The 26,318-nt window shown below is 45.1% G+C and overlaps 4 protein-coding genes across 4 annotated transcripts in view; 3 read left to right on the top strand and 1 right to left on the bottom strand.

The window, feature by feature from the left end:
• The window catches only part of LOC144697491 (uncharacterized), a 1,380,819-nt gene that overhangs the window by 1,094,445 nt on the left and 260,056 nt on the right, over positions 1–26,318 (top strand). The window lies entirely within an intron of this gene.
• Positions 1–26,318, bottom strand: part of LOC144697971 (uncharacterized) — an 82,886-nt gene that overhangs the window by 37,153 nt on the left and 19,415 nt on the right. Inside the window, 5 exon segments of the mRNA XM_078569923.1 lie at positions 5,464–5,529; positions 15,583–15,718; positions 18,111–18,191; positions 19,880–20,019; positions 20,679–22,133. Coding sequence (XP_078426049.1) covers positions 5,464–5,529; positions 15,583–15,718; positions 18,111–18,191; positions 19,880–20,019; positions 20,679–22,133 — 1,878 coding nt within the window.
• Positions 1,613–6,242, top strand: LOC144697502 (uncharacterized). Its single transcript, XM_078569516.1, has one exon. It carries the CDS (start codon positions 2,367–2,369, stop codon positions 3,207–3,209), a length of 843 nt encoding a protein of 280 aa, XP_078425642.1. The 5' UTR covers positions 1,613–2,366; the 3' UTR covers positions 3,210–6,242.
• Positions 12,374–15,744, top strand: LOC144697509 (uncharacterized). Its single transcript, XM_078569526.1, has 2 exons — positions 12,374–12,391; positions 13,601–15,744. Exon 2 carries the CDS (start codon positions 13,938–13,940, stop codon positions 14,694–14,696), a length of 759 nt encoding a protein of 252 aa, XP_078425652.1. The 5' UTR covers positions 12,374–12,391; positions 13,601–13,937; the 3' UTR covers positions 14,697–15,744.

The raw sequence follows: 26,318 nt of genomic DNA, 5'->3' as shown, positions 1-26,318 counted from the left end.
GTCCCCCGTGTCCTCACTTTTCACTTCACCAGCCTCCCCAAAGGATCATCCTCCGCCATTTCCGCCAACTCCAGCATGATGCCATCACCAAACGCATCTTCCCATCACCCCCCACAGTTTGCATTCCATCGGGACTTTTCCCTCCAGGACACTCTGATCCACTCCTTCATCACCCCCAACAATTCATCCCCCTCCCACGGCACCTTCCCATACAATCACAGAAGCTGCAACACCTACCCTCTACCTCCTCCCTTCTCACCGTCCAAGGGCCCAAACACTCCTTTCAGGTGAAGCAGCACTTCACTTGCACCTCCTTCAATTAGGCCTACTGCATTCGCTGCTGCCAATGCAGTCTCCTCTACATTGGAGAGACCAAACGCAGACTGGGTGATCGCTTTGCAGAACACCTTTGGTCTGTCTGCAAGCATGACCCAGTCCTTCCTGTCGCTTGCCTTTTCAACACACCACCCTGCAATCATGCCCACAAATCCTTCCTTGGCCTGCTGCAATGTTCCAGTGAACGCAAACTGGAGGAACAGCACCTCAACTTCCGATTAGGCCATTTAAAGCCTTCCGGACTTAACATTGAGCTCAACAACTTCAAACCATGAACTCTCTCCTCTATCCTTGCCCCTTTTTTCAATGTTCATTTTTATTTTTATCCTTTGATTTTTATTCATTTATTCATTGTTTTATCTGCACTTTTTATCCTATTTTCGATCTTTTTCCCCCACCCCACCCCCACAAAGGCCATCTTTTACTTGTTCATGTTGCTCTTTTCAGAGTGCTTATCCTTATCACATTTCTTACCTCGATGCCGCTATCAGCACCTCCTTTAGCCCTTATCACTACCATTAACCCCCACTTTGTCCTTTCGTTCATGACATGTTTAGCAATCTCTCCTTTGTCCCCGCCTATCACTGGCCCTCTATCCAGCTTTACCTGCTCCACCCCCCTTAAACAGTATAAATTTCATCACATTTTTACTTCTCTTTAGCTCTGAAGAAGAGTCATACGGACTCGAAACGTTAACTCTGTTTCTCTTTCCGCGCGTGCTGTTAGACCTGCTGAGTTTTTCCAGCATTTTCTGCTTTTGTCTCAGATTTCCAGCATCCACAGTATTTTGCTTTTACCTTTGCTATTAATGCATTCATTTTGTACATGATAGGTAACCAGTGGCAGTGCATAATGTTCACTGTTTAAGACCATTTTATTTTTCAATGGTGATGACACATGGCGTTTCCCACTATTGATTGGATAGAGTCTGGCAGCACGACCCGGAAAGCTCAGCGAGTGTGAAGACGGTCGACCTCCATCAGAAGGGCTCCGCCCCCACCCCCACGGAGCATGCGCAGGAACAGGCTGCCGGAAGCTGAGCAGCCTCAGTAACAGCGAATAGGATTGTACCCAGCGCTCCTGTAGGCATGCGCAGTGCCGCCCAGCGTTCCGAGCATGCGCAGGGTGAGTGATGACGATGGCGAGATGCTTTGTTTGTCGCTCGGCAGCCGGTAAGAGACGGCGACGGAGGAGGGGAACCGACGGGCCGGCGGGCAGGTGGGAGGGGAGGCGGTGGGGAGGGCTCATTAACACCTAGTGCAGGCCACAACCACCACCAACCCCCCCCAACAAAAACCTGCAGCTCCGGGGCATTTACCCGGGAACAGGCCCAGGTTAACGGCCGCCATCTTGCTCCAGCGGAGCGCAGGGCGCATGCGTGGCCGTCATGGTGACGCAAGACAGTGGGCGAGGCTCAGGGTCCCAGTGACCAGGAGAGAAAATGATTGACTGATTTATTGTATTCTCACACTGCACACGCACTGAACCCCCAGCCAGAATGGAAGGAGGGAGAAAACTTGGATTGGAGGAAATAAATGGTGCGATGGATTGGGCTTCACCACAGGGAGCAGGGAGATTTACAAACTTAAACAGCTATGAAAGAAAAAAGTGGGAAAGAAATGTTCCAGAGAAATTAAAATTGTCTGTTCTGAATTTCTATCCTGTAATTACATTGATGACCTTTATAAACAATTTTTACAGGTTCATTAGAAGGGGAGGATTTACAGAGGTGAAACTCAAACCAAGCATCACATCAGCATCTGACTGAGTAGTGACCTGAATGGGGAGGGAGAAATGCTTGTTCTGTCTGTGGGAAAATATTTCAAACATCAGTGTGGCTGGAAAAGCACCAAGATACTCACACCCGAGTGTGAGTTACAGTGAACTGGCTGTGGAAAGAGCTTTAACCAGTTATACGGCCTGAAAAAACATTGCAGCATTCACAGTGGGGGAAACTGTACACATATTGTGTGTGTGGACGAGGTTTCAACTGATTTTCCAATCTGGAGAGGCACAAGAACACCTGCACAATGGAGAAACCATGGAAATGTGAGGACTGTGGAAAAGGATTCAATTATCCATCCCGGCTAGAATTTCATCGCCGCAGTCACACTGGGGAGAGGCCATGGAAATGCAAGGACTGTGGTAAAGGATTTAATTATCAATACCTGCTGGAAAACCATCACCGCAGTCACACTGGGGAGAAGCCATTCATCTGTTCCGTTTGTAGCAAGGGATTTACTCAGTCAGCTTGTCTCATGTCACACCAGCGAGTTCACACTGAGGAGAGGCCATTCAGCTGCAATTACTGTGGAAAGAGGTTCAGGCAGTCATCCCACCTCACTGAACACCAGCGAATTCACACTGGAGAGAGACCGTTCACCTGCTCCGAGTGTGGGAAGGGTTTCACTGTGTCCTCCCACCTGCTGAAACACCAGCGAGTTCACACTGGGGAGAGGCCGTTCACCTGCTCCGTGTGCGGGAAAGGTTTCACTCAGTCAGCCAACCTGGCATTACACCAGCGAATTCACACTGAAGACAAATCATTCAGCTGCAGTTACTGTGGAAAGAGGTTCAGGTCTTCATCTGAAATCACTGCACACCAGCGAGTTCACACTGGAGAGAAACCATTCACCTGCTCCATGTGTGGGAAGGGATTCACTCAGTCATCCCACTGTCTGATACACCAGCGAGTTCACACTGAGGAGAAGCCCTTCAGTTGCACTTCCTGTGGAAAGAAGTTCAGGCATTCAGGCAACCTCAAAGCCCACCAGCGAGTTCACACTGGAGAGAGGCCATTCACTTGCACTGTGTGTGCGAAAGGATTCCATTGGCTATCCAGTTTGCTGAGACACCAGCAAGTTCACAAATAACTGAAGGGGTTGGATTCTGCTGTTAATGCTGCTGTTATCACGTCCAGAACTCTCAAGTCTGTCTATATTTGGTTTGTTTCTGTTAATGTTAGCAACCCTATAACAGGCTGGAGTTTAATACTCTGGATATGTCACTGATTTTCGGGGCTGCATTGTCCCTTTTTCAAAGCGCCATCTGTGATATTTCCCCTTAATTGAAGAACTCTCAACAGGAACTCGATTTCAATGAAATTATTAACTTTTACTTCAATCCCAAATCGAACTTTGGTGCAAAATCTACAATTCAGTGTCTGAAAGGCTCCGCTGATTAACACCTCCAATTAGAAGGTGCTGATTAATCCTTGCTGACAATTCTTACTGACTTGCACATTACACACAGTGACACCTCCATTACTGGATGTTTAGGAATAAAAGACTTGGGAGCAGGAGGAGGCCATTCAGCCCTTCGAGTTTCCTTCAGCATTCAATTAGAGCATGGCTGATCTGTTTGTGGTCTCAACTGCAATTTCCTGTCTTCCCCTATAACCCTTGACTGTTGTCTATCAAAAATATGTCTAACTCTGCCTTGAATAAATTCAATGACCCAGCCTCCACTGCTTTCTGGGGAAATAATTCCACATAACAATGACCCTTTGAGAGAACAACATTTCTCATCATCTACATCTTAAATGGTGGACCTCTTATTCTTAAACTGTGTCCCCTATTTCTAGTGCCTCCCACAAGTGGAATCATCCTCCTGCTATCTACCCTATCAAATACCTTCAGGATCTTATAAGTTTCAATAAGATCACCTGACATTCTTCTAAACTCCAATGGGTAACAGCCCAACTTGTTCAAACTTTCTTCATAAGTCAAGCCCCTCACCCCAGGAATGAGTTGAGTGAACCTTCTCTGAACTGCTTTGAATGCAAATATATCCTTTTCTAATAAGGAGACTAAACTGCACACAGTATTCCAGATGTGGTCCCTTCAAGACCCTGTAGAGCTGCATTCAAACTTCCCTACATTTATATTCCTTTTTTATTTTGAAATTTAATTATCAAGGAACATAAATAAAATAGTGAAATATTTTACAGGCACATCATTAAAAACTTCATCAACCAACAGTGATATTGATGAATCTTGGAAGTCACTGAGTCGAATCACTTCTGACACCTGAGCAGCAACATTTGGTAAATTCAACCACAACAAAGGCTGGTTGAGACCTACTCAGCACAGATGAATCTGTCATTGAAGCAAAAAGCAAAGTCTACCTGATGTACAACATAAACCCAACAGCTAGAACACTGTGTAATTTGAAATTAGCCAAGACAGTCATGCAAAAGACAGGGAGATACTGTGCAAGTAAACACTGGATCAGCCTACGCCATGAAATCCAAAATGCCTGTGACAACGGAAATTTACGTGCTGTGTATGATGGGATCAGGAGGACGCTTGGTCTGACCATCACCAAAGTTGCCCCCCTGAAATCGGCAGATGGTGAAGTTCTCACCAACAGAAGTAAACAGATGTCCCTCTGGGTTGAACACGACTGTGAGCTGTACTCCCGTGGGACAGACATCTCCCAGTCTCCGTTTGGCTCTCTCCTGCAGCTTCCTGTCATGGTTGAGTTGGATGAGGAACCTTCATCTCTTAAGCTTGGTAAGGCCATTAATTGCTTAGCAAGCAGAAAGGCACTCGGCAAGGATGAAATTCCAGCTGAACTGCTTAAGCCCGGAAAGTCCCACCTATTTCCACATCTTCATGACCTGCTCCTTCTCTGTTGGAAGGTAGGATCCATTCCAAAGGACACGTGTGACACAAATATCATCACAGTATAGAAAACAAAGGTGACAGAAGAGATTGCAACAAAATATAGGGACATCTCACTCCTCAGCATCATGGGGATGACCTTCACTAAGGTTATGCTTGAAAGACTCCATCTACTTGCAGACAGAGTGTATCCAGAAGCACAGTGCGGTTTCTGTGCTGGCAGATCTACAGTGGACATGATCTCCTCCATACGTCAGCTACAAGAGAAGTGTACGATTGGGATTGAATCAAAAATACTGTCAGCTTCTGTGCTGAGAAAAGTGAAACGTTATAATTACTGAGTGAAAGTAAACCTTTAAATATGAATTACAATGAACTTGTATAATTGTAAAAGGCATCGATAAGTTGGATTCCCTAAAGATAAGCTTCAGCCTTGAGGTTATGTGGGAACCTCCACCCTCTTTAACTCTTCTGTTTTCAGAAGTTTGAAACTTCTGTTTACCTGTGAAAGGTAACTTTTTTTAGATTTATTTTCCTTCGGTTTTATTACAGCTACGCGGAAAGATGCCTGAAGAACAAACAAAACAAAACATTTGGGCAAAACTGAGAAAAATAGCGAAAGATTTGGCAAAACAAATTTTAAAATAATGTTTGGTCTTTGATCTGAAGAAAGTTACATTCATACAACTGTGCACATTTGTAATATTTGTGCAGTGCTTCTCGAAACACTGACAGCTTGGTGACAATTTGAACTAAATACTTTGCTCCTTAAAGATTTGGTTTCATCCCATTTGATTTCATTCAAGGCAAAGTGCCTGAGAAAGGGAGATATGGGGGTGATCTCCAAACTGATTGCAAGTTACTTTGGCCTCTGATTTGGAAACACCATATTCTGAGAATATTGAATTGGATAGTAAGTTCCTGAAGGGCACCTGAATGAGATAGAATGGTAATTCATGGGATGCCCCACTTAGAATAAAAGAGAAAGATCACAGCATCAAATGGGAATTGGAATAATCATCCTGGATACAGTTCAATAGAATAGATCAAGCTCTTATCCAAGTCCATTCTATTGAAAGTCAAGAAAGTGTAGATGAGATGAGTAAATAGATAGCTTTCTCTTGGGGATGTATGTTTCCTTGTATCTGAATGTTTGAAAAAAAACACTGAATGTGACAGTCTGGCCACTACCTGAGGCTTTGCACCATGCAGGGGGAGATAAGCAAACATCTTCAGACAGACACTCTGCTAATCTTTTGGTGAGATTACCTGAAAGTCAAGAGTGGCTTATGTCGGATTCCAAGTGTGGCATGATTTTGGGACCGTTCTGAGCGTGCAGTTGTGATTTGTTACTTGTGGAGTAAGTCACATGTGAAAATGGATGGTGAAACTGCACTGAAGACCAGGTCCCAGACATGCTCAGCTACTCAACCACGGAACAACATCGAGTGACTAATGTGGACAGTAGAGTGAGACAACATTTCAAATCATCAAGGCATTAACACATACCCCATGGAGAAACTGACTTTCAAACATTCAGGATAGAATTAAACACACAGCTATGTATCAGAGGGAGCAAAACTTAATGGGAAGAGGGAAATAGAATCTGGATTTAGAAAATATCCACAAGGTGGATGCAGGCAAACAGAGAGCTGGAGAATCTTTAAAGTCCGTGCATGAACTTTCGTTTGAACCGGATGTATTTACGACATGCCAATAATTTAGAATTGTGTGAGATGATCGGCAGGTGGGGAGGATGAATAGTCGATAGTTATCACATTTTAGTGGAAAAGTTTTGATATTTATTCTTGGTGGCAGCTCAAGGGTTTGTATTGCTGATTCTGATCATTCTACTAGCTTTAGTATGTTATCTATGGTTTGTCATCAAAAAATTAGGATAAGAAGCTCTTAGCTTAGAAATAGTGAGGTTAGTCAGAAATCAGCTGTCAGAAACCAATAAGGACATTCCCTTCTCAAGCTGGGGAGATCTGAGAAATCACAGATTTTAGTTGGAATGGGGTCTAATAACTTTATAAAATCTTCAGAAATGTATTGAATATTATAGGAATAGCGCTCCTTCTCTCTCTTAGGAAGAAAGATTCCTGGCTTGACAAAGTTAGGAGAACATATGCCTATGTTCATGGGGATGAACTCGGTAGTAAGGGAATTGAATTTGTAGTGGTGATTGAAGCTTGTCTTCCCAATTCTTAACAAGTAGGAAATCTCTGCTCATCCAATACTGAATGTGGGATAAGCAGTTTGATAATTTAGTGACAGTGGAGGAATGGAGAGCGATGGTGGTGAGGTAGAGCTGGGCGTTGTCAGTGTACATGTGAAAACTAACACGGTGCTTTTGGATGATGTCACCTCATGGTAGCCTGTAGATGAGAAATAGGAGGGGCCCAGGATAGATTTTTTAGGATGGGTGATGATGGCAGATGTAAATGTGAGAGGGACAGTACCAGAAGAGAGAGAGAAAACCATTATCAATATCAGCTAACATGGTGAAGTTTAGTGGTCAGCATTTTAGCTGGAATGGAGTCAAAGGGAACTGAAGGCAGGTCTCTGAGACAAGATGAGAGGGCATGAGGAGAGGTAGGAGAGAAACTGGAGAGAGATGTGAGTTCAGGGCTCGGACAAGGGGGATCTTTAGAGACAGTTGGACTAGTGGAAGGGAGGGAAGCAGCAGAGGCAGCTGATCAGATTGTCTCAACCTTAGTGACAAAGAAGCTCCATGAACTTTTCATACTTGCTGTTGGAGGTGAGGATGTAGGAGACACAGGGAACGGAACTAACATGTAGAGATAATAAAAAGACTCGACACACTGTGTTTGACACAAAGCTGATTGATTTGACTTTTATCCAGCGTCAGGAAGATATAATAATGTTATTGGAATTTATTGTAAAATAGTGGTATCTGTCGAGATGTGTCTGTATGTGTGTGTGAGACTTAATTGGATTAAAGGCAGCTGGTCTGCAGGCTTTGATGTACTAGAAGATAAGGTACGTTTGAAATGTTAAATAGGTAAACATGGGGCGTAAAGGTGTAGACATAAGGTGTAAAATGACATTTGCATTTTTAAATAAACCAGACTACATTGTTTACAAAGGAGGGGTGAAATGTGTTACCTAGCCAGGTGAAGTTAAGAAACAGTATGTTTATTTTTCCCAAAGATTACTGGTAAACTTGCTACTATAAGAGATTTTTATTATTAGAAAGATGAAGTCCAAAGACATAGTGAAACAATGGGAATTTGCATTCAAAGGGGAAAATATGTATAAAGGAGCGAAGGCTGTGTGTGAGGGTAGGCATTTTAAGATCTAAGAAGTGTGAAAAGCCTTCAGAATCTACGCCTCAAGCTGATGTCTACAAAGAACTGAAGTTAAGGAAACTCACTTTGAATTGGATTGTCAGGGTTTCAAGTTTCTTTGCCTGGGCCTTTTAAAATCTATGTGTTTTACTGTTGCCTTAACGAAAATGTAACTGGGAGTTAGATTAATTCGGGGATTTAGAAGTTATCATGGTAGTAATTTGTTGATCTGTGTATGTATTTAAAATCATTTCTTCCATTAATAAAGGTTTAATTTAGTTTGGTAAGAAACCTAGAAGACGTGGTGGTCTTGTTACTACTGAATTCAAGGCACACACCTCGAAACTTTTACAAATTGCAAAATAAATTGTGGCAGTTATCTCAAGTTTCCCCCTGGAATTTGAACAACTCTGCATTTACCATTCGATGTGCCATAAAACCAGAATATTAATGTCTATAACTTGGCTGGAGTTCATTAATATCAGCAGAAACAAACCCCAATGAATATGGTTCAGTCCCAAATGTGATTTACAGCAAAATCCAATCACTGTAGTTATTTGTGAACTCGAGTTAACATTTTGAGTCCATGTGACTCTTCCGAAGAAGAGTTATACGACCTTGAAATGTTAATTCTGTTTCTCTCTCCACAGATGCTGCCAGAACTACTGAGTCTTTCCAGCACTTTCTGTTTTCATTTCAGATTTCTAGTATCTGCCGTATTTTGCCTTGATACTTTTGAACTCGTTGATGTCTCTGCAGTGTGGATGAACAACAAAATCCCTTCCCACACTCAGAGCGTGAGAACGGTCTCTCCCCCCTGTGAATCCACTGGTGTACAGTGAGATCAGATGATCGCCTGAACCCAGACCCACAGTGAGAGCACCTGAACAATTTTTTGTCAGTGTGAATACGTTGATGGGACATCAGTTCCCTGGAACATTTCTAGCACTTCACACAGGCTGGGCATTTAAAACGCTTCATCAGTGTGAACTCGCCGGTGTGTCTGTGTCTGCAGATGGGGCAACTGAGTGAATTCCTTTCCACACTTGGAGCAGGTGTTGGTCTCTCCCTAGTGTCAAATAGCGCTTGAGTTGAATAAGGTCTACAATGGAGAGACCAAAGGCAGACTGGGTGACCGCTTTGCAGAACACCTTTGGTCTGTCCGCAAGCATGACCCAGAGCTCCCTGCCTCTTGCCATTTCAACACTCCACCCTGCTCTCATGCCCAATGTCTGTCCTTGGCCTGCTGCATTGTTCCAGTGAAGCTCAACGCAAACTGGAGGAACAGCACCTCATCTTCTAGGCACTTTACAGCCTTCCGGACTGAATATTGAATTCAACGATTTTAGATCATGAACTCTCTCCTCCATCCCCAACCTCTTTCCGATCCCCCCCGCCCCCTTTTCCCAATAATTTATATAGATTTTTCTTTTCCCACCCATTTCCATCATTTTTAAATGTATTTCCATCCATTATTTTATCTCTACCTTTTAGCTAATTTCGATTCCTTCACCCCACCCCACCCCCACTAGGGCTATCTGTACCTTGCTTGTCCTGCTTTCTACCCTTAATTAGCACATTCCTCAGATAATATCACCACCTTCAACACCTCTTTATCCTTATGTCTGTGACATCTTTTGGTTATCTCCACCTATCACTGGCCCTCTATCCAGCTCTACCCTCCCCCCCCCCACCCCCACTTAAACCAGCCTATCTTTCACCTCTTTTCTATTTTTACTTAGTTCTGTTGAAGAGTCACACTGATTCGAAATGTTAACTGTGTTCCTCTCTGCAGATGCTGCCAGACCTGCTGAGTTTTTCCAGGTATTTTCATTTTTGTTTTGGATTTCCAGCATCTGCAGTTTTTTGCTTTTATCTTAAGGTCTTTTGATTGCCTGAACCCAGTCTCACAGTGAAAACATCTGAACGGTCTCTTGTCAGTGTGAACAAATTGATGGAACATCAGTTTCCCACACCTTTTAAAGCACTTCTCACACTCTGAGCATTTAAAAGGTCTCTCATCAGTGTGAATGCGCTGGCGTCTCAGCAAGTGGGATGATGTCCTGAACCTCTTACCACACTGTGAGCAACTGAATGGCCTCTCCTCAATGTGAATTCGCTGTGTTTCACTGCGAAATTTCTCATGCAGAATTTAAGTATTGTTGAAAAAAGACATGCAATTGAAGGTTTTCCTGTTGCACTTATCCGGACAGATGCAAGGATACCAAATTTCAAAGAGAACAACAAACTATGCTGCATGAGGAAAGGGTATTGAGATTGGATAGAAATTGAGAAGAGACAAACATTTCTCTTGGTTTGAGTTTGCTCTGTGTAAATCCTCCCCTTCTAACCCCCTGGAAAAGTAGTTTCCAAACACTCGGTGTAAACTTGGCCCCGGGGTTTCTAATCTGGGTTTGGAGTCCTACACCGGGCGTCTGTGAACCCTCCCAGTCCACCCTGCGACTCCATTCCTCTCCTGCACTCGGCCCTTTCTTGCTGGCTTCACTGTCAAGCCTTCATTCCGCCTTCACCCCGATACAGCACCCGCAATGCGCATACTTCAATGCCAGCCTGGCCCTGCCCCTCATTCACTCTGATTGGCTGGAGGACCAGCCGCTCCCACTTGGTCCTCCAGGCCCTCCCGCCTATTCCTATTGGTCCGGATAAAAGCAAAATACTGCGGATGCTGGAAATCTGAAACAAAAACAGAAAATGCTGGATAAACTCAGCGGGTCTAACAGCATCTATGGAGAGAAAAACAGAGTTAACATTTCAAGTCTATATGACTCTTCAGAGCTAAAGAGAAATAAAAGTGTGATGTAATTTATACTGTGTCGTGGAGGTGGTGGAGCAGGTGAAGCTGGATAGAAGGCCATTGGTAGGTGGGGCAAAGGAAGATTGACAGATGTCATGAACAAGAGGACAAAGAGGTGTTAATAGTGTGGGGGACTGAGAGGAGCAGGATGGTGTGTTGAAATTGCAAGTGACAGGAAGGACTGGGTCATGCTTGCGGACAGAGCAAAGGCGTTCCCCAAAAGCGGTCACCCAGTCTGCGTTTGGTCTCTGCAATGTAGAGGAGACTGCATTGGGAGCAGCGAAAGCGGTAGACCAAATTGAAGGAGGTGCGAGTTAAGCGCTGCTTCACCTGAAAAGGAGTGTTTGGGCCCTTGGACGGTGAGGAGGGAGGAAATAAAGGGGCAGGTGTTGCACCTTCTGCGGTTGAATGGGAATGCACCTAGGGAGGGGGGTGAGGCGTTGGGGGTGATGGAGGAGTGGACCGGGCTGTCCCGGAGGGAACGGCCGACAGGGGTGGGGGTGAGGGGAAAATGTGTTTGGTGGTGGCATCATGCTGGAGTTGGCGGAAATGGTCCTTTGAATGCGGAGGCTGGTGGGGTGATAAGTGAGGAAAAGGGGAACCCTATCATGGTTCTGGGAGGGAGAGGAAGGGGTGAGGGCAGAGGCGCGGGAGATGGGTCGGGCACGGTTGAGGGCCCTGTCCACCACCGTGGGTGGGAAACCTCGGTTAAGCAAGAAGGAAGACATGCCAGAAGCGCTGTTTTGGAAGGTGGCATCATTGGAACAGATGCAACAGGGGCCAAGGAGCTGGGAGAATGGGGTGGAGTCCTGACAGGGTGTGAGGAAACGTAGTGAGGTCCGGGGCTCCTATTGGTCCAGAGCAGCCGTCAATCATTATGAGCTGGCGCATGCGCAGTCTGCGCAGACAGACGGTCAGGTCGCTCGAGCGAGCGGATTGAAAATGCGGGTTTTACCAAGACCGGGTGCCGATCCAGAGCCGAAAATAAACCCGTGAACAGAGATAGGGCCGGCGGGGTTTGTTGTTTTTAATTCTTCACGAGCTCACGGTTTCGACCCCAAAAGCCTTGAACAAGGAGCCGCTGCGGCCTTGCTCGAGAAGAAAGGCCCGAGTTGACGGCCACCATCTTTCGGAGGGTAACGTGGAGCAAGGCGCATGCGCGGCCGCCATCTTTCAGGGACTGTACCATAGGGCGCGCATGCGCAGTCACCGTCTTGCAGGGACAATGAATATCAGTGTTTCTACCAGGGCCCGAGGGAGACATTAATAACTGCGCTCACTTTTAGATCAGCAACAATAGAATTGTAAACCCATAGTCACTCAGTAGTACAGAATTTAAGTATTGCTGAAAAACGATATGCTGTCGAAGGTTTTCCTGTTGCACTCATCCGGACAGATGCAAGAATACCAAATTTCAAAGCAAACAACAAGCTGTGCTGCATGAGGAAAGGGCATTGATTGGTTGGCCAGTCAGCTCTGATTGGTCTAACCGTCCCCATGGAGAATGCACCAGGGAGCTATCATTCCCCCATGCTTTTGTTTATATCAAGAAATGGTGCTATATGTGGACATGACCCTTCTGCCTGCAGAGGACAGGCCCCTGTGTATGAATTTATGTAACTTCTAGCAAGCGTAAGTGAGACAGATTACGAGTTGCACTGATAATCTTTGAAATTTGGTATTCTTGCATCTGTCCTGATGAGTACAAGATGAAAGGTTTTAACAGAATGTCTCTTTTAGTAGCAATACGCAATACCCACGAGTCTTAATGGAGGAAAGTGTGGCAGACAGAGGGAGAAATGTACAGCAAGAATTTCAGAGTTTGGGGACGAGAGGACTGAAGGCATGGTCACTAATGGTGCAGCAATTAAAATGGAGAATGCACAAGAATCCAGAATTAGAGCTGTGCAGACATCTCAGAGGGTTGTGGGGCTGAAGGGGATTACAGAGAAAGGGAGGGGCGAGGCCATGGAGGGATTTGAAAATAAGGATGAGAATTTTAAGATCAAGCTGTTGCTTGACCCGGAGCCAAGGCAGGTCAGGAAACAGAGGGGTCTTAGGGGAGCGGGCCTCGCTGTGAGTGAAGACACGGACAGCAGACGTTTGGATGGCTTCAAATTTACGAAGGGTAGAATGCGGAAGACCAGCCAGGAATGTGTTGGAATAGTCGAGTCTGGAGGTAACAATGGCAGGAATGAGGGTTTCAGTAGCAGATGCTCTGGGACAGGGTGAGATCGGGTGATGTTACGGAGGTGGAAACAGGTGATTAGAGTAATGGCACAGATATGAGGTCAGAAGCTTATCTTGAGATCAAGGTACAGAAAGAAAATACAGAAAGAATTGTCCAAAACTCTGTTTTGATTTCAACACAGGGAGGAGGGAGAGTGTGTGGGACGGGGATTTGCCACTCTGGGGGAACAAGTGGAAGAAATGTTCCATAGGAACTAGAATTGCCTGTTGTGAATTTCTATCCTGCACTGACAATGATGACTTTTGTAAACTCCTTTTGACAGAGAATTAGAAGGGGAGGATTTACAAATGGGAAACTAAAACCATAAACCACTTGATTCATCAGGACCTGAATATCATCGGACTTTGACTGTGGGAGGAGAAATGTTTGCCTGTGGAAAAGGATTTCCAACATCCGTATGACTGGAAAAGCACCGTGACAAACACACCCGAGTAAGAGTGTTCCACTGCACTGACTGTGGAAAGAGCTTTAACCAGATACACAGCCTGAAAAAGGAAAATCACACCATTCACAGCAGGGAGAAGCTGTACACGTGTTCTCTGTGTGGATGAGGCTTCAACTGATCATCCAACCTGGAGAGACACAGGGACACCCGCACCATGGATAAACTGTGGAAATGTGAGGACTGTGGGAAAGGATTCAATTGCCCATCCCGGCTGGAAATTCATCGACGCAGTCACACCGGGGAGAGGCCGTTCATCTGCTCTGAGTGTGGGAAGGGATTCACTCAGTCGTCCCAACTGCTAACACACCAACGGTTTCACACTGGAGAGACGCCGTTCACCTGCTCCAAGTGTGGGAAGGGATTCACTCAGTCATCGGACCTGCTGAGACACCAGCGAATGCACACTGGAGAGAGACCATTCACCTGCTCCGAGTGTGGGAAGGGGTTCATTCAGTCATCCAACCTGCTGAGACACCAGCAAGTTCACACTGGAGAGAGGCCGTTCACCTGCCCTGTATGTGGGAAAGGATTCACTGGACCCTCTGACGTACAAAGTCACCAGCGAATTCACACTGAGGAGAAGCTGTTCAGTTGTACTTCTTGTGGAAAGCGATTCAGGTCTTCAACCCACCTCAGTGTACACCAGCGAGTTCACACTGGGGAGAGGCCGTTCACCTGCTCCGAGTGTGGGAAGAAATTCACTCAGTTATCTCACCTACAGACACACCAGCGAGTTCACACTGGGGAGAGGCCATTCTCCTGCTCCAAGTGTGGGAAGACATTCACCTGTTCATCCCACCTGATGAGACACCAGCAAGTTCACACTGGGGAGAAACCGTTCACCTGCTCCGAGTGCGGGAAGGGATTTACTCAGTCTGGCAGCCTACAAAGACACCAGCGACATCACAAGTGACTGCAGGAGTTGGATTCTGCTGTTATTGCTGCTGTCAATCACATCCAGGACTGAACCATGTTAATTCTGACAGTTGCGGCTTGTCACTGCTAATGTTAATAATCCCTTTAACTGGGCTGGAGTTTAACATTTTGGATCTGTAGCTGATGGTGCTCTCACGGCTGCAGTGTCCCTTTAAGAACCGCTGTCTCTGATCTTTCCCCACAATTCAGGAACTCTCATCAGAAATTAGTTTACAACCAGATTCTGAACTTTTACTTCAATCCTAAATTGATCTTTGGTACAAACTCTACAATTCGGTGTCTGAGAGGTTCCACTGATTAACATCTCCAATTAGAAAGTGTGATTTAATCCTTGCTGACAATTCTTACTGACTTGCACATTACTCACAGTGACACCTCCATTAACCACCAGAAAGAAGGGGAATGGGAATTGGTGGGGAATCGACAGTTCCCAAATGTTACCCCTCCCGCCTGATACAGAAATCCCCTCGGCACGGGAATGGGGACAGGTTCAATCCAAGCAACGGACTGTATTAAATCTCTCCCTAATAGCCTTATAAAATCTTCAAAAATTTATGTTAAATGACAAAAAAAACAGCTCACCACCCTCCCCCTCTTATGGAGAAAGCTTCCATAGCAGCTTGCTGGCTGCCAAACACAGGAAAGGCCTGTTATCTCTGCCAAGGCCATGTCTCTGGCACAGACCCTGAAACAAGACATTTCTAACCCTGACACGATTGGATCTCATGACCCATATGTAAACCAACTGTGTAAAGGTTAAAACAGGCTCTCAAGAGCACAGAGATATTGACGTGATCTACTCTGGCTTCAGCCCAACACCCACACTCTGGCTCACACCAGTTAACTGTTCAGAGGAGACTGACACCACCAGCTACGGAGACCAGCACTCGCTCTGTGTCATCCGTCCCTTTGTTCTCCGGGACCAGTAAACCGTTCTCGCCTGTCACGGGTCCTGTGTTTTCCTGTCTATTTTGCCTCTGCATCATATTTAAACTGTTGCTTCTCAATAAACCACTTTCAAATCACTTCTGAGCTCAACCCCCTTTTTTGGGTAATCTGTGACTCACGAACATAAATCTTACCAGCCATAATGAAGAGGGCAGTGCTGGTTACGATGCTATACAAAAAGATTTAGAATCAGTGGATAGGGCCCAGAGTAGATTTAGTTTTTGTTTTGTTAAAAAGGCACAATGCGTGGATGTGTTCTTTTTTTTGTGCAAAGGACAGGGCCCTGTGTGTGAATATATGTAGCTTCTAGCACGTGTAAGTGATAATCTTAAATTGGTTGTTAGTGTAACTCTTAGCACAATCAGGATTGTTTAGTAAGTGTTGTCCAATCATGGAATCACATCTAATAATGTTCAAGGGGAAGCTAGACAAGCACAAGAGGGAGAAGGGAATAAATTGTTATGATAGATTTATGTGAGGAAAGATCGGAGGAGGCTTTAGTGGAGCATTAACACCAGCATAGATTGGGGTTGACCTGTTTTTGTGTCCCGTATTCTATGTAATTACACTCCTGAAAGGTCCGGTTCCAAGTTTTAGACGATACCATATATTCCTAGACTGCCTGACCAGCAGAAATAATTTATATTTACCCTCTGTTTCCTTTAATGTGTTCAATTCTGCTGTTACTGTGACTATGAATCACATCCAGAACCGTGTTCATTCTGACAGTTGGGGTTTATTCCTACTAATGTCAATAATCCCTGTAACTGGGCTGAAGTTTACTATCTTGATGTCTGTTAAATAAATCAGTTTTGTTTCAAACACACAGCATGTCGAGTCCTTGATTTCTCCAGGATAAGAGGAGACTAATTGATGTCCTGTTTCCGACTGCTCCATTTTTGGATCTTTTCTCCTTTCTAACTCTAGATTCTATCAGTTCCCATATCTTTGGTTACTCTCACGGATAAGTCCCAGCTCTCAATATGTCTCAGAGAGTCTCTCTTCACCTGGGATCTATGAGAGGTATCGGTATTAAAAACATAAAATGCTGGAAATAATAATCCATACTTTTCCAAGTGCTTATTGTCCCAGATTATTGTCTCCAGCCTTTCCCCACCACTGATGTGAAGCTGATTGTCCTGTAATTGCTGTGTTTTTGAACAGGGGTGTAACATTTACAATCTGTCAGTCCTTTGACACCACTACTATATAAGGAGGATTGGAAGATTGTGACCAGAGCCTCCACAAGTTCCATGTGAAGGATGCTGTCTCTGACAGTGCAGCAGTCCCTCAATGTCACCCTGGAGTGTCAGCCTAGATAATGTGCTCGGGTTTATTAATATTTCCTCTTGTTATTGATGTGGATCATTAAGAAACAATGGACTCTTATGATGTTATCCAGTCCCAGTGCGATGATATCATGAAGACTATTAAATAACAGCGGAGCCTTAGTGGTGAAAACAGTTTTGTTCGAGATGGCGACAAGTCCATTACTGATAGATCAGCAAATGGAATTAATGGGAAAGAAAACGAGGCAGCTCATGAACATCAGGAATAGTGTTGTTAATTATATAGATGAGCAATATCTAGAGTAAAAATATCTAGAGTATCTGCTAGGTATGCCGCAATACATGTCCCAGGAGCAGCAATGAACAAACTCGGGGGACTATTGAACTACAGAGTCAAAACAACTTTATATTCTTTCTCCATGTGACCTGCCTCAGAATTCTCTCCATCAACCAGACCATCAACTTGAGGGGAATTAACATTTTCGGTAATTTCAAGAAGTAGAGGCTGTAATTATCCAGAGGCTGTAATTGTATCTGTGGAGAGAGGATGTCTGTGTGTGTGAGAGAGAGAGACAGACAGAGAATATGTATGTGAGCCTCTGTGTTTCAGTCTTTGTGTGTACTGCTTCTCATTAGCGATAACACAAACCTTCCTCTCCAAGCACACAATGTGGCTTTTGAGAATCCCATCGAGTGATGTGCATGTTACGATTCCAACTTTCTCCATCCAGGGTGAAACCACAGACTGACCATGTGCTGTGTAAAATCTGACATCTATACAACCAGACCCCACTTCTCTTGGAACAACATGAAGTGTCTGCTGCTTTCCAGATCCATTCCTTTCCCCTTACTATTAACCTCAGATTGTTTGCAAATTCCTTTGAACCATAGAAAAGTTACAGCACAGGAGGCCATTCAGCCCATCTTGTCCATTCCAGCCCGAGCACACCCAGGTGCCCTTTCTAATCCCACCTTCCTGCACTCGGCCCATAGCCCTGCAGTTTACAGCACTTAAGGTGCAGATCCAGGTACTTTTTAAAAGAGTTTAAAGTTTCTGCCTCTACCGCCAACTTGGGTAGCGAATTCCAGACACCCACTAACCTCTGCGTAAAAAAGTTCTTCCTCATGTCCCCCCTACACTGTCTGCCACTTACCTTGAATCTATGTCCCTTTGTAAGATGTGACATTTTTTTCCAGAAGCTGTGTTGAGGATCTCTAATGGCTCCTTCTCTTCCCTAGTGATCAGAAACAGAATCTCTTAGGATCCCTTCAAGCATCTTCCCTGTGATCGAGGTCACGCTGATGGACCTGTCATTCCCTGGCTTGGACTTGTCCCCAATTTGGAAAGTGGGAACTTCATGAGCTACCTTCCGATCCCAGGGAACAATCGCTGACTCTATTGAGCTGTTGAAGATACGGACAAGGGGCTCACAGAGCACCCGTCCCATCTCTTTAAACCCCCTTGGGTGGATATCATCTGGACCTGGAGCACCATCTAGTTTGAGATTTCCTATTATCTCCAGGGTGACAATCCCTTTCTATTTTAATATTGATGATGTTATTGTCGACAGCACATCCCACAGCTGGAATTTGAGCATCATCCACAGGAGTGCAGACTGATGTGAAACAGTCATTTAACAGCTCTGTAATAGCCTGGCAATCTGATTCAATCTGTCCTCAATTGTCTTTCAGTGGCTCGAAACCACCTTTAACCATCTTCCCACTCCTGACAGAGCTGGAAAAGCTTTTGCTGTTATTCCCGCAATTGTTCACCATCTTCATTCCCAAAGATCTCTTCTCTTCCCTAATGGCTGCTTTTCTCTCACAATAGTGGGTGATATTTGTCTAACACACACACACACATCAATAAAACAGGAAATTCCAAGAAACACGCGGCAGCTCCTTCTTTATCTGGAGATCAAATGTCTGTTGCATAATTCCCCCAGCAGTTAACAGATACCTCTAAAATCGTCCATCTGTCATTTTACTGCAGAGTTTAATCAATGTATTTAAAACAGATTTATTATTTATGAGTTAACACATGCCTTTCAATGATGGATACAGAATAATTGCCACAAGCATTTTCAGACTGGAAACTTTAACCTGCTGTTTCACTTTCAGTCAGGAACAGATTACAGTTTTACAGCAATCTCCGATTTGACAGCATGTTTCCAGCATTCACTGTTATTCTTCCTGACTCTAAACACAGTTGTAAAGGAGCCTTCTGTTCCGTGTCGAGGAGCTCTGAAGAGAGCGGCTGGGACACATTTCTTACACACCTCAGGATTAACCCACACGGGGACTTTGCAAAGAACAAAGTGCTGCTTGTCCCTCTCAGTGTGACCCTGAAGGGCTGTGTCCAGACTGAAGTTCTGTCCTTGATGTACGATCGTCCCTCAGATTGTCTTTTCTGAGCTCCAGCCGGGTGATGTTAAACACCTAGGTGGGAAAGACAGAAATCTACAACAATGTCTCCAAAACAAAGCTGATTTGTTTGACAGTTCTCCAGAATATTAAACTCTAGTCCAATTACATGGATTATTAACATCAGCAGAAACAAATCCCAACTGTCTGAATGAAAATGGTTCAGTCCTGTCTGTGATTAACAGCAGAATTCAACCTCTGGTGTCATCTGTGAACTCGCTGGTGTGTCAGTAGGTGAGATGACCGAGTGAATCTCTTCCCACACACAGAGCAGGTGAACAGCCTCTCCCCAGTGTGAATGTGTTTGTGTTTTAGCAGATCCATTTGGCCTTTTAATCTCTGTTCACGGTCAGAACTTTGAAAAGGTTCCTTATCAGTGTGATCAAGTTGATGTGTATTGAATTGGGACGACTGAGTGGATCTCTTCCCACACACGGAACAGGTGAACGGTCTCTCCCCAGTGTGAGTGAGCTGGTGGACACTGAGTTCACAGGATCACCTGAACCCAGTCCCACAGTGAGAGATCCTGAACAGTCTCTTGTCAGTGTGCACACGTTGATGGTACATTGGTTCCACAGAATTTTTATAACCTTTCCTGCAAACCGGATGTTCAAAAGATCTTCTGTCAGTGTGAACTCGCTGATGTGTCAACAGGTTGAATGAATTAGTGAATCCCTCCCCACACATGGAGCAGGTGAATGACCTCTCCCCGGTGTGAACCCACTGGTGTTGCAGCAGGATGGACAATCACCTGAACCTCTTCCCGCAGTGAGATGAATGGAGTGGAACCGGAGAGACTGCACTGGTGAACCATCAGTGAATGCGGGTTTTTAAAGTTCTTGGTACAATCTAAGCATTTAAATCCTCCCTTCCCAGTATAAGTTCACTGGCTGGATGGAGAAAGATGTGAGTTTACAGCTCAGTTATGGGAAACTTTACAGACAGTTTGTCCCAGTGGGCTAGTGGAAGGGAGGGAAGCAGCAGAGGCAGCTGATCGGATTGTCTCAATCTTAGTGACAAAGAAGCTCCATGAGCTCCTCACACTTGTTGCTGGAGGTGAGGATGGAGGAGACAGGGGAGAGGGAGAGCACTTCAAAAGGAATTAAATTGTGTGAGAGATATTAAAAAGGATTCAACACGTGTGTTTGATAGAAAGCAATTTATTTGACTTTTATCCAGAATATTAACATCTGTAACTGGGCTGGAGTTTGTTAACATCAGTGGAAACAGACCCCAGTGAACAAGGTTCAGTCCTGGATGTGATTAACAGCAAAATCCAATCACTGTTGTTACTTGTGAACTCGCTGGTGTGTCAGCAGGTGGGATGATTGAGTGAATCCCTTCCCACACTCGAAGCAAGTGAACGGCCTCTCCCCAGTGTGAGTGCGCTGGTGTATGGTGAGATGAGAAGAACGCTTGAACCCAGCCCCGCAGTGGGAGCACCTGAACGGTCTCTCGTCAGTGTGAACACGTTGATGAGACATCAGATTCCCTGAACTTTTAAAGCACTTCCCGCAGTCTGGGCATTTAAAAGGTCTCTCATCAGTGTGAACTCGCTGGTGTGTCAGCAGGGTGGAAGAATGGGTGAATTCCTTCCCACACTCAGAACAGGTGAAAGGTCTCTTGCCACTTTGAAGCGGTTGGTGTCTCAGCTGATATCGCAATTGAGTGAATCCCTTCCCACACGAGGAGGTGGTGAATAATCTCTCTCCAGTGTGAACTCGCTGGTGTCTCAGCAGTGTGGATAACTGAGTGAATCCCTTCCCACAGTGGGAGCAGATGAATGGTCTCTCCCCGGTGTGAATTCGCTGGTGCGCAGTGAGTTCAGATGATCGCCTGAACCCAGTCCCACAGTGAGAGCACCTGAACGGTCTCTCGACGGTGTGAACACGTTGATGGAACATCAGTTCCCTGGAACTTTTAAAGCACTTCCCGCAGTCCGGGCATTTAAAGGGTCTCTCATCAGTGTGAACCTGCTGGTGTTTCAGCAGGTTCGATGTGGTAGTGAATCCCTTTCCACACTTGGAGCAGGTGAATGGCCTGTCCCCAGTGTGAGTGCGCTGGTGTGTCAGTAGATTTGACAAATGTAAGAATTTCTTCCCACACTCGGCGCAGATGAACAATCTCTCCCCAGTGTGAACTCGCTGGTGTACAATGAGGTTAGATGATCGCCTGAACCCAGTCCCACAGTGAGAGCACCTGAACGGTCTATCGTCAGTGTGGACACGTTGATGGGACATTAGTTCCCCGGAACTTTTATAGCACTTCTCACAGTCTGGGCATTTAAAAGGTCTCATGTCAGTGTGAACACGTTTATGGGACATCAGTTCCCCAGAACTTTTATAGCACTTCCCGCAGTCTGGGCATTTAAAAGGTCTCTCATCAGTGTGAACTCTCACGTGTCTCAATAGATGCGATAGCTGAATGAATCCCTTCCCACAGATGGAGCAGGTGAATGGCCTCTCCCCAGTGTGAGTGCGCTGATGCTTTTTAAGGTCAGATGGGTTATTGAATTCCTTCCCACAGTCCCCACATTTCCATGAGTTCTCCCCAGTGTGACTGCACTTGTGCTTTGACAGGCCAGCTGATCGGCTGAATCCCTCTCCACACACAGAACACGTATTGGGTTCCTCCCCACTGTGAGCGGTGCTTTTTCCTTCCATGTTATAAATCCGACGATATTCAGGTTACGATAAATTGGGCGACTCCGTCAGATCTTGATGTGATGTTTGGTTTCAGTTTCCTGACTGCAAATCCTCTCCTTCTAGTACCCTGTGAAATTGATTTAAAACAGAAAAAAGTGAGAGAGAACACACAAAAACACAAAGGCAGGTTTTGTGGAAATTAAGCTGAATGAATCTGGTAATTTGTGGGTTGGGCACGAGGAAAAAGTAATTGTGAAAGCTGCTGGATTGTTATACAAAAAACAATTTGTTCACGAATGTCCTTCAGGGAAGAGAAACCCTCATCCATTCCTTTGTTACCTCAAGATCTCATGATCCTAACACACTCCCGGCCGGCCTCCCACATTCAACCTCCCTGTAATCTTGAGGTCATCTAAAACTCTGTGCTTATTCGCACCAAGCCTTGCTCACCCATCACCCTTGTGCTCACTGGCCTTTTGAGAAGTACCAAAATTATAAAATTCTTATCCTTGTTTTCCTCCCTGGCTGTGACCATCCCTATCTCTGTAATCTTTTCCAGCCACACACCCCTCCGATCTTTCTACACTCATCCAATTCCGGCCTCTTGAGCATTCCTGATTTTAATCGCTCCACCATTGGTGACTGTTCTTTCGTGTGCTAGGACACAAGCTCTGGAATTTCCTCCTTGGACTTCTCCACCCCACTTTCCCTGTTTAAGGTACTCCTTAAAGCCTACCTCTTTGACCAAGCTTTTGGTCACCTGCTCTAATATCTCCTTTGTAACATTTCTGCGAAATGTCTTGGAAACTTTTATCATGTTAAGGGCACAATATTAATACAAGTTATTGTCACTGACTTGAACATATATCGTTGTTCTGCCTCATCAATAAGACATTGTAACTCAAAGCGTGAAGCAGTTTGATGGACAAGTTGTTCCCATTGTCATTGAAAAGATTCCAACATTGCCCCTACAAAGATGGCGACCGCGCATGCGCCGTGCTGCACATTGCCCCCAATAAAGATGGCGGCCATTAACTTGGGTCTGTAACTGGGAGAAAGCTCCGGCCTCGCTCGGACCAAACGAGGGGACGGTCCCTCTGGGTACAGGGAAGTTCTTTTTCGGGGTTTGCGGCTCACACAACATTTTTACGAAGCCTCCCCGCCCGCCGGCCGAATCGACCGCGCCCTCCGCCCCGCCATTCACCCACTCACTTATTGCGGATCCGAGAAAGAAGCGTCCATCGCCATTACTCACACTGCGCATGCTTCACTCACAGCCCAGCTCCGCCCCTCATTCACTCCGATTGGTTGGAGGACCAGCGGCTCACGCTCGGTCCTCCGTTCCCGCCCCCTCTTCCTATTGGTCCGCAGTTGCCGTCAATCAGCCGGGCATTGTGACGCTTTCAAATGGTCGGAGCGGCCACAGACTCAGCCTGACTTGCTGATTCTTGGCAGCATTTTCTGTTTGGGAATTAGAGCTAGAGATGGATGGTCAGTTCCCCTCTGTCCGGGGGGGGGGATTCACACTCATTTCCCCAGTGCACTGATTATCACCTTTACTTTACATGAGAAAGTCCCCGGTTCAATCCCGGCTGGAAACTTTGTGTTTATAATAGTTACTGAGGAGGAATTAACAGTGAGCTTAGTTTCATGTCGAACAGGGGAACAGTTATTGTCTCATTCTTTAAAATCTCTTCATCATCTTTAAACAGGGAACGAAAAGTCAGAGAAAACTGATCCACTGTGACCCCAAAAACAAGATACTGCAGATACTGGAAATCGGATCAGCTGGTCAAACAGCTTCTGTGGAGAGGGAAAGAGAGTGAATGTTTCAGGGCGGCGACCTTCTCTCCAAACTGGAAGAATTTAGAGATTTAAAAGTTTACAAACAAGTAGAGGCAGGGATAGGAGAGGGAGAGAGAAGGAAAGAACAAACGGTCTTGTGATAGGATAGAAGACTGGAGTGATTAAATGACAAAGGGGATGATGGTGCAAGGCAACATTGGGTGATAATGAGACAAGGAAATAAGCTATTGGGATAGGTGAAGAAACAAAAGACAGGTCCACAGGAAGGATAAATGGTAACAGCAGAACAATTGCCAGCACCTACTGTCTGAAAAATGGTGGCTTTGATCTGAAATTGTTGAAATGAATGTTGAGTCTGGAAGGTTGTAAAGTGTCCAATCAAAGATGAGCTGCTGTTCCTTGAGCTTCCATTGAGCTTCATTGGAACAATGTAGGGGGCCGAGGACAGAGAGGTCAGAGACAGTGGGTGGAGAATTAAACTGGTAAATGGTTAGAAACTCAGGACCATGATTGCAGGCCAAATGGTGATGATCCACAAAGCAGTCACCCAATTGGGATTTAGTTTCCTCAGTGTAGAAGAGACCACATCGCGAGCAGCAACTACACAATATTAAATATAAAGAAGTATAAGTAAATTACTCTGACAGTAACCTGGATTGAGTATTTGCTCCTCTCCGCAGATGCTGCCAGGCCTGCTGAGTTTTTCCAGGTATTTTTGTTTTTGTTTTGGATTTCCAGCATCCGCAGTTTTTTGCTTTTATATTGAGTGTTTGGGGACCTGGGATGAGGGGAACGAGGAAGTGAGAGGGCGGGTGCTGCATCTGCTGTGCTTGAGTGGAAATGATTCACAGCGATATTCATAAGAAATAGGTGCAGGGGTAGTCCATGCGGCCCCTTGAGTCTGTTCCACCAGTGAATAATCTTCCACTTCCACTCTACTTCATCCCCCTGCACCCCCACCCCCCACAATATCCTTTGATTCCCTGAGTGACCTGAGATTTCCATCTTGAATATGCTCATGATGGAGAACGATAGGTTCAATTGAAGTTCTAATCTGGAAAATGCACGAACAAGGTGCACATGAATTGCAAATTCACTTCCTCACTGCTTGACAATCATGTTAACTGAACTTTCTACTTGTCCTGTGCTGAAATCTAGTCATTCTCTGACAGTTTAAAAATAAAATGTCGCCCATTTAAAACAGAGATGAGGCAACATTTTTTCTCCCAGACGACCGTGAATCTTTGGTACTCTCTTGCTGAAAAGATGGCAGAAGCAAAGTCTTTGAATATTTTTAAAGCAGAGGTGGATAGATTATTGATAAAGGGGGGAGTGATATGTTATCGGGGGTAGGCAGGGTGCAGATTTGAGGTTTCTATCAGATCAGATCAGCCATGATCTTATTAAATGGTAGAGCAGGCTCGAGGGGCCGAATGGCCGACTCCTGCTCCTTGTTCGTATGTTACTGACAAGATGGAGCTTGACTCTTCTGCATAAGGGAAGAAAAATCATTTGTTCACACTGCCCAGTGAGACTCCAGTGAGTTCACATTTAACTGTAGGGGGTTGTTCTGCTGCTAATTACACCAGAACAGAACTATGGCAGAGGACCTGTGCACTTTGTTTGTTATATCAATTGATAAATTATGTTATATCTTGGCCCTGGGCTCCAATTGACATCAGATGACAAAACATAATTTTCCGTTCAAAAAAAAGGGCTTTCAATGGCAGTGGGGACATCCCAACATTCAAAGGAGAGCAGAATGTGCCCTGTTGGAGACAGTTCAAAAGAGATTCACTAAGCTGATTCATGGGATGAAGGGATTGAATTATCAAGAATGGCTAAACAGGTTAGGCCTTTGTTCATTAGAGTTTAAAAGAATGGAGGGTGATCTTATTGAAATGTAGAAGATCCTGAGGGGGCTTGACAGGGTAGATGTTGAGAAGATATTTCCACTAATAGGGGAACCTCAAACTAGGGGACATAAAAAATAACATAGTTACAGAATAAGGGGACACTCATTCAAAACTGAGATGTGAAGGAATTTCTTCTCTCAGAGGGTAGTGAATGTCTGAAATTCTCTACCCCAGAGAGTTGTGGAGGCTAGATCATGGAAGTATTTAAAGAGGTAAATAGATTTTTGAAATATCGGGGAGTTGAGGAGCTGGCATGAAAGAGGAGTTGAGGCCTGGGGCAGGTCAGCTTATTGAATCGTGGGGTAGGCTTGAGGGGCAGAATGGCCTACTCCTATTTCTTATGTTATATGCTCTCTCGGGGAGCTCTCTGCACTTTGTTTTTATTCATTCATGCGATTCATGGCCCATCCCTAATTGTCCTTGCTCAAAGGGCATTTGAGAGTCAACCACATTACTGTGGGTCTGGAGTCACAGGTAAGGACCAGGTTGGGATTTTAAGACAATTCACATTTTTATTGAATTCAATTTCCACTATCTGTCGTGGTGGGATTCGAACCCGTCTCCCCAGAAC

The sequence above is a fragment of the Cetorhinus maximus genome, chromosome 23 (assembly GCF_964194155.1).
Source record: "Cetorhinus maximus chromosome 23, sCetMax3.hap1.1, whole genome shotgun sequence".
NCBI classification, from domain to species: domain Eukaryota; kingdom Metazoa; phylum Chordata; class Chondrichthyes; order Lamniformes; family Cetorhinidae; genus Cetorhinus; species Cetorhinus maximus.
This window is presented reverse-complemented; position numbering and strand designations above follow the sequence as displayed.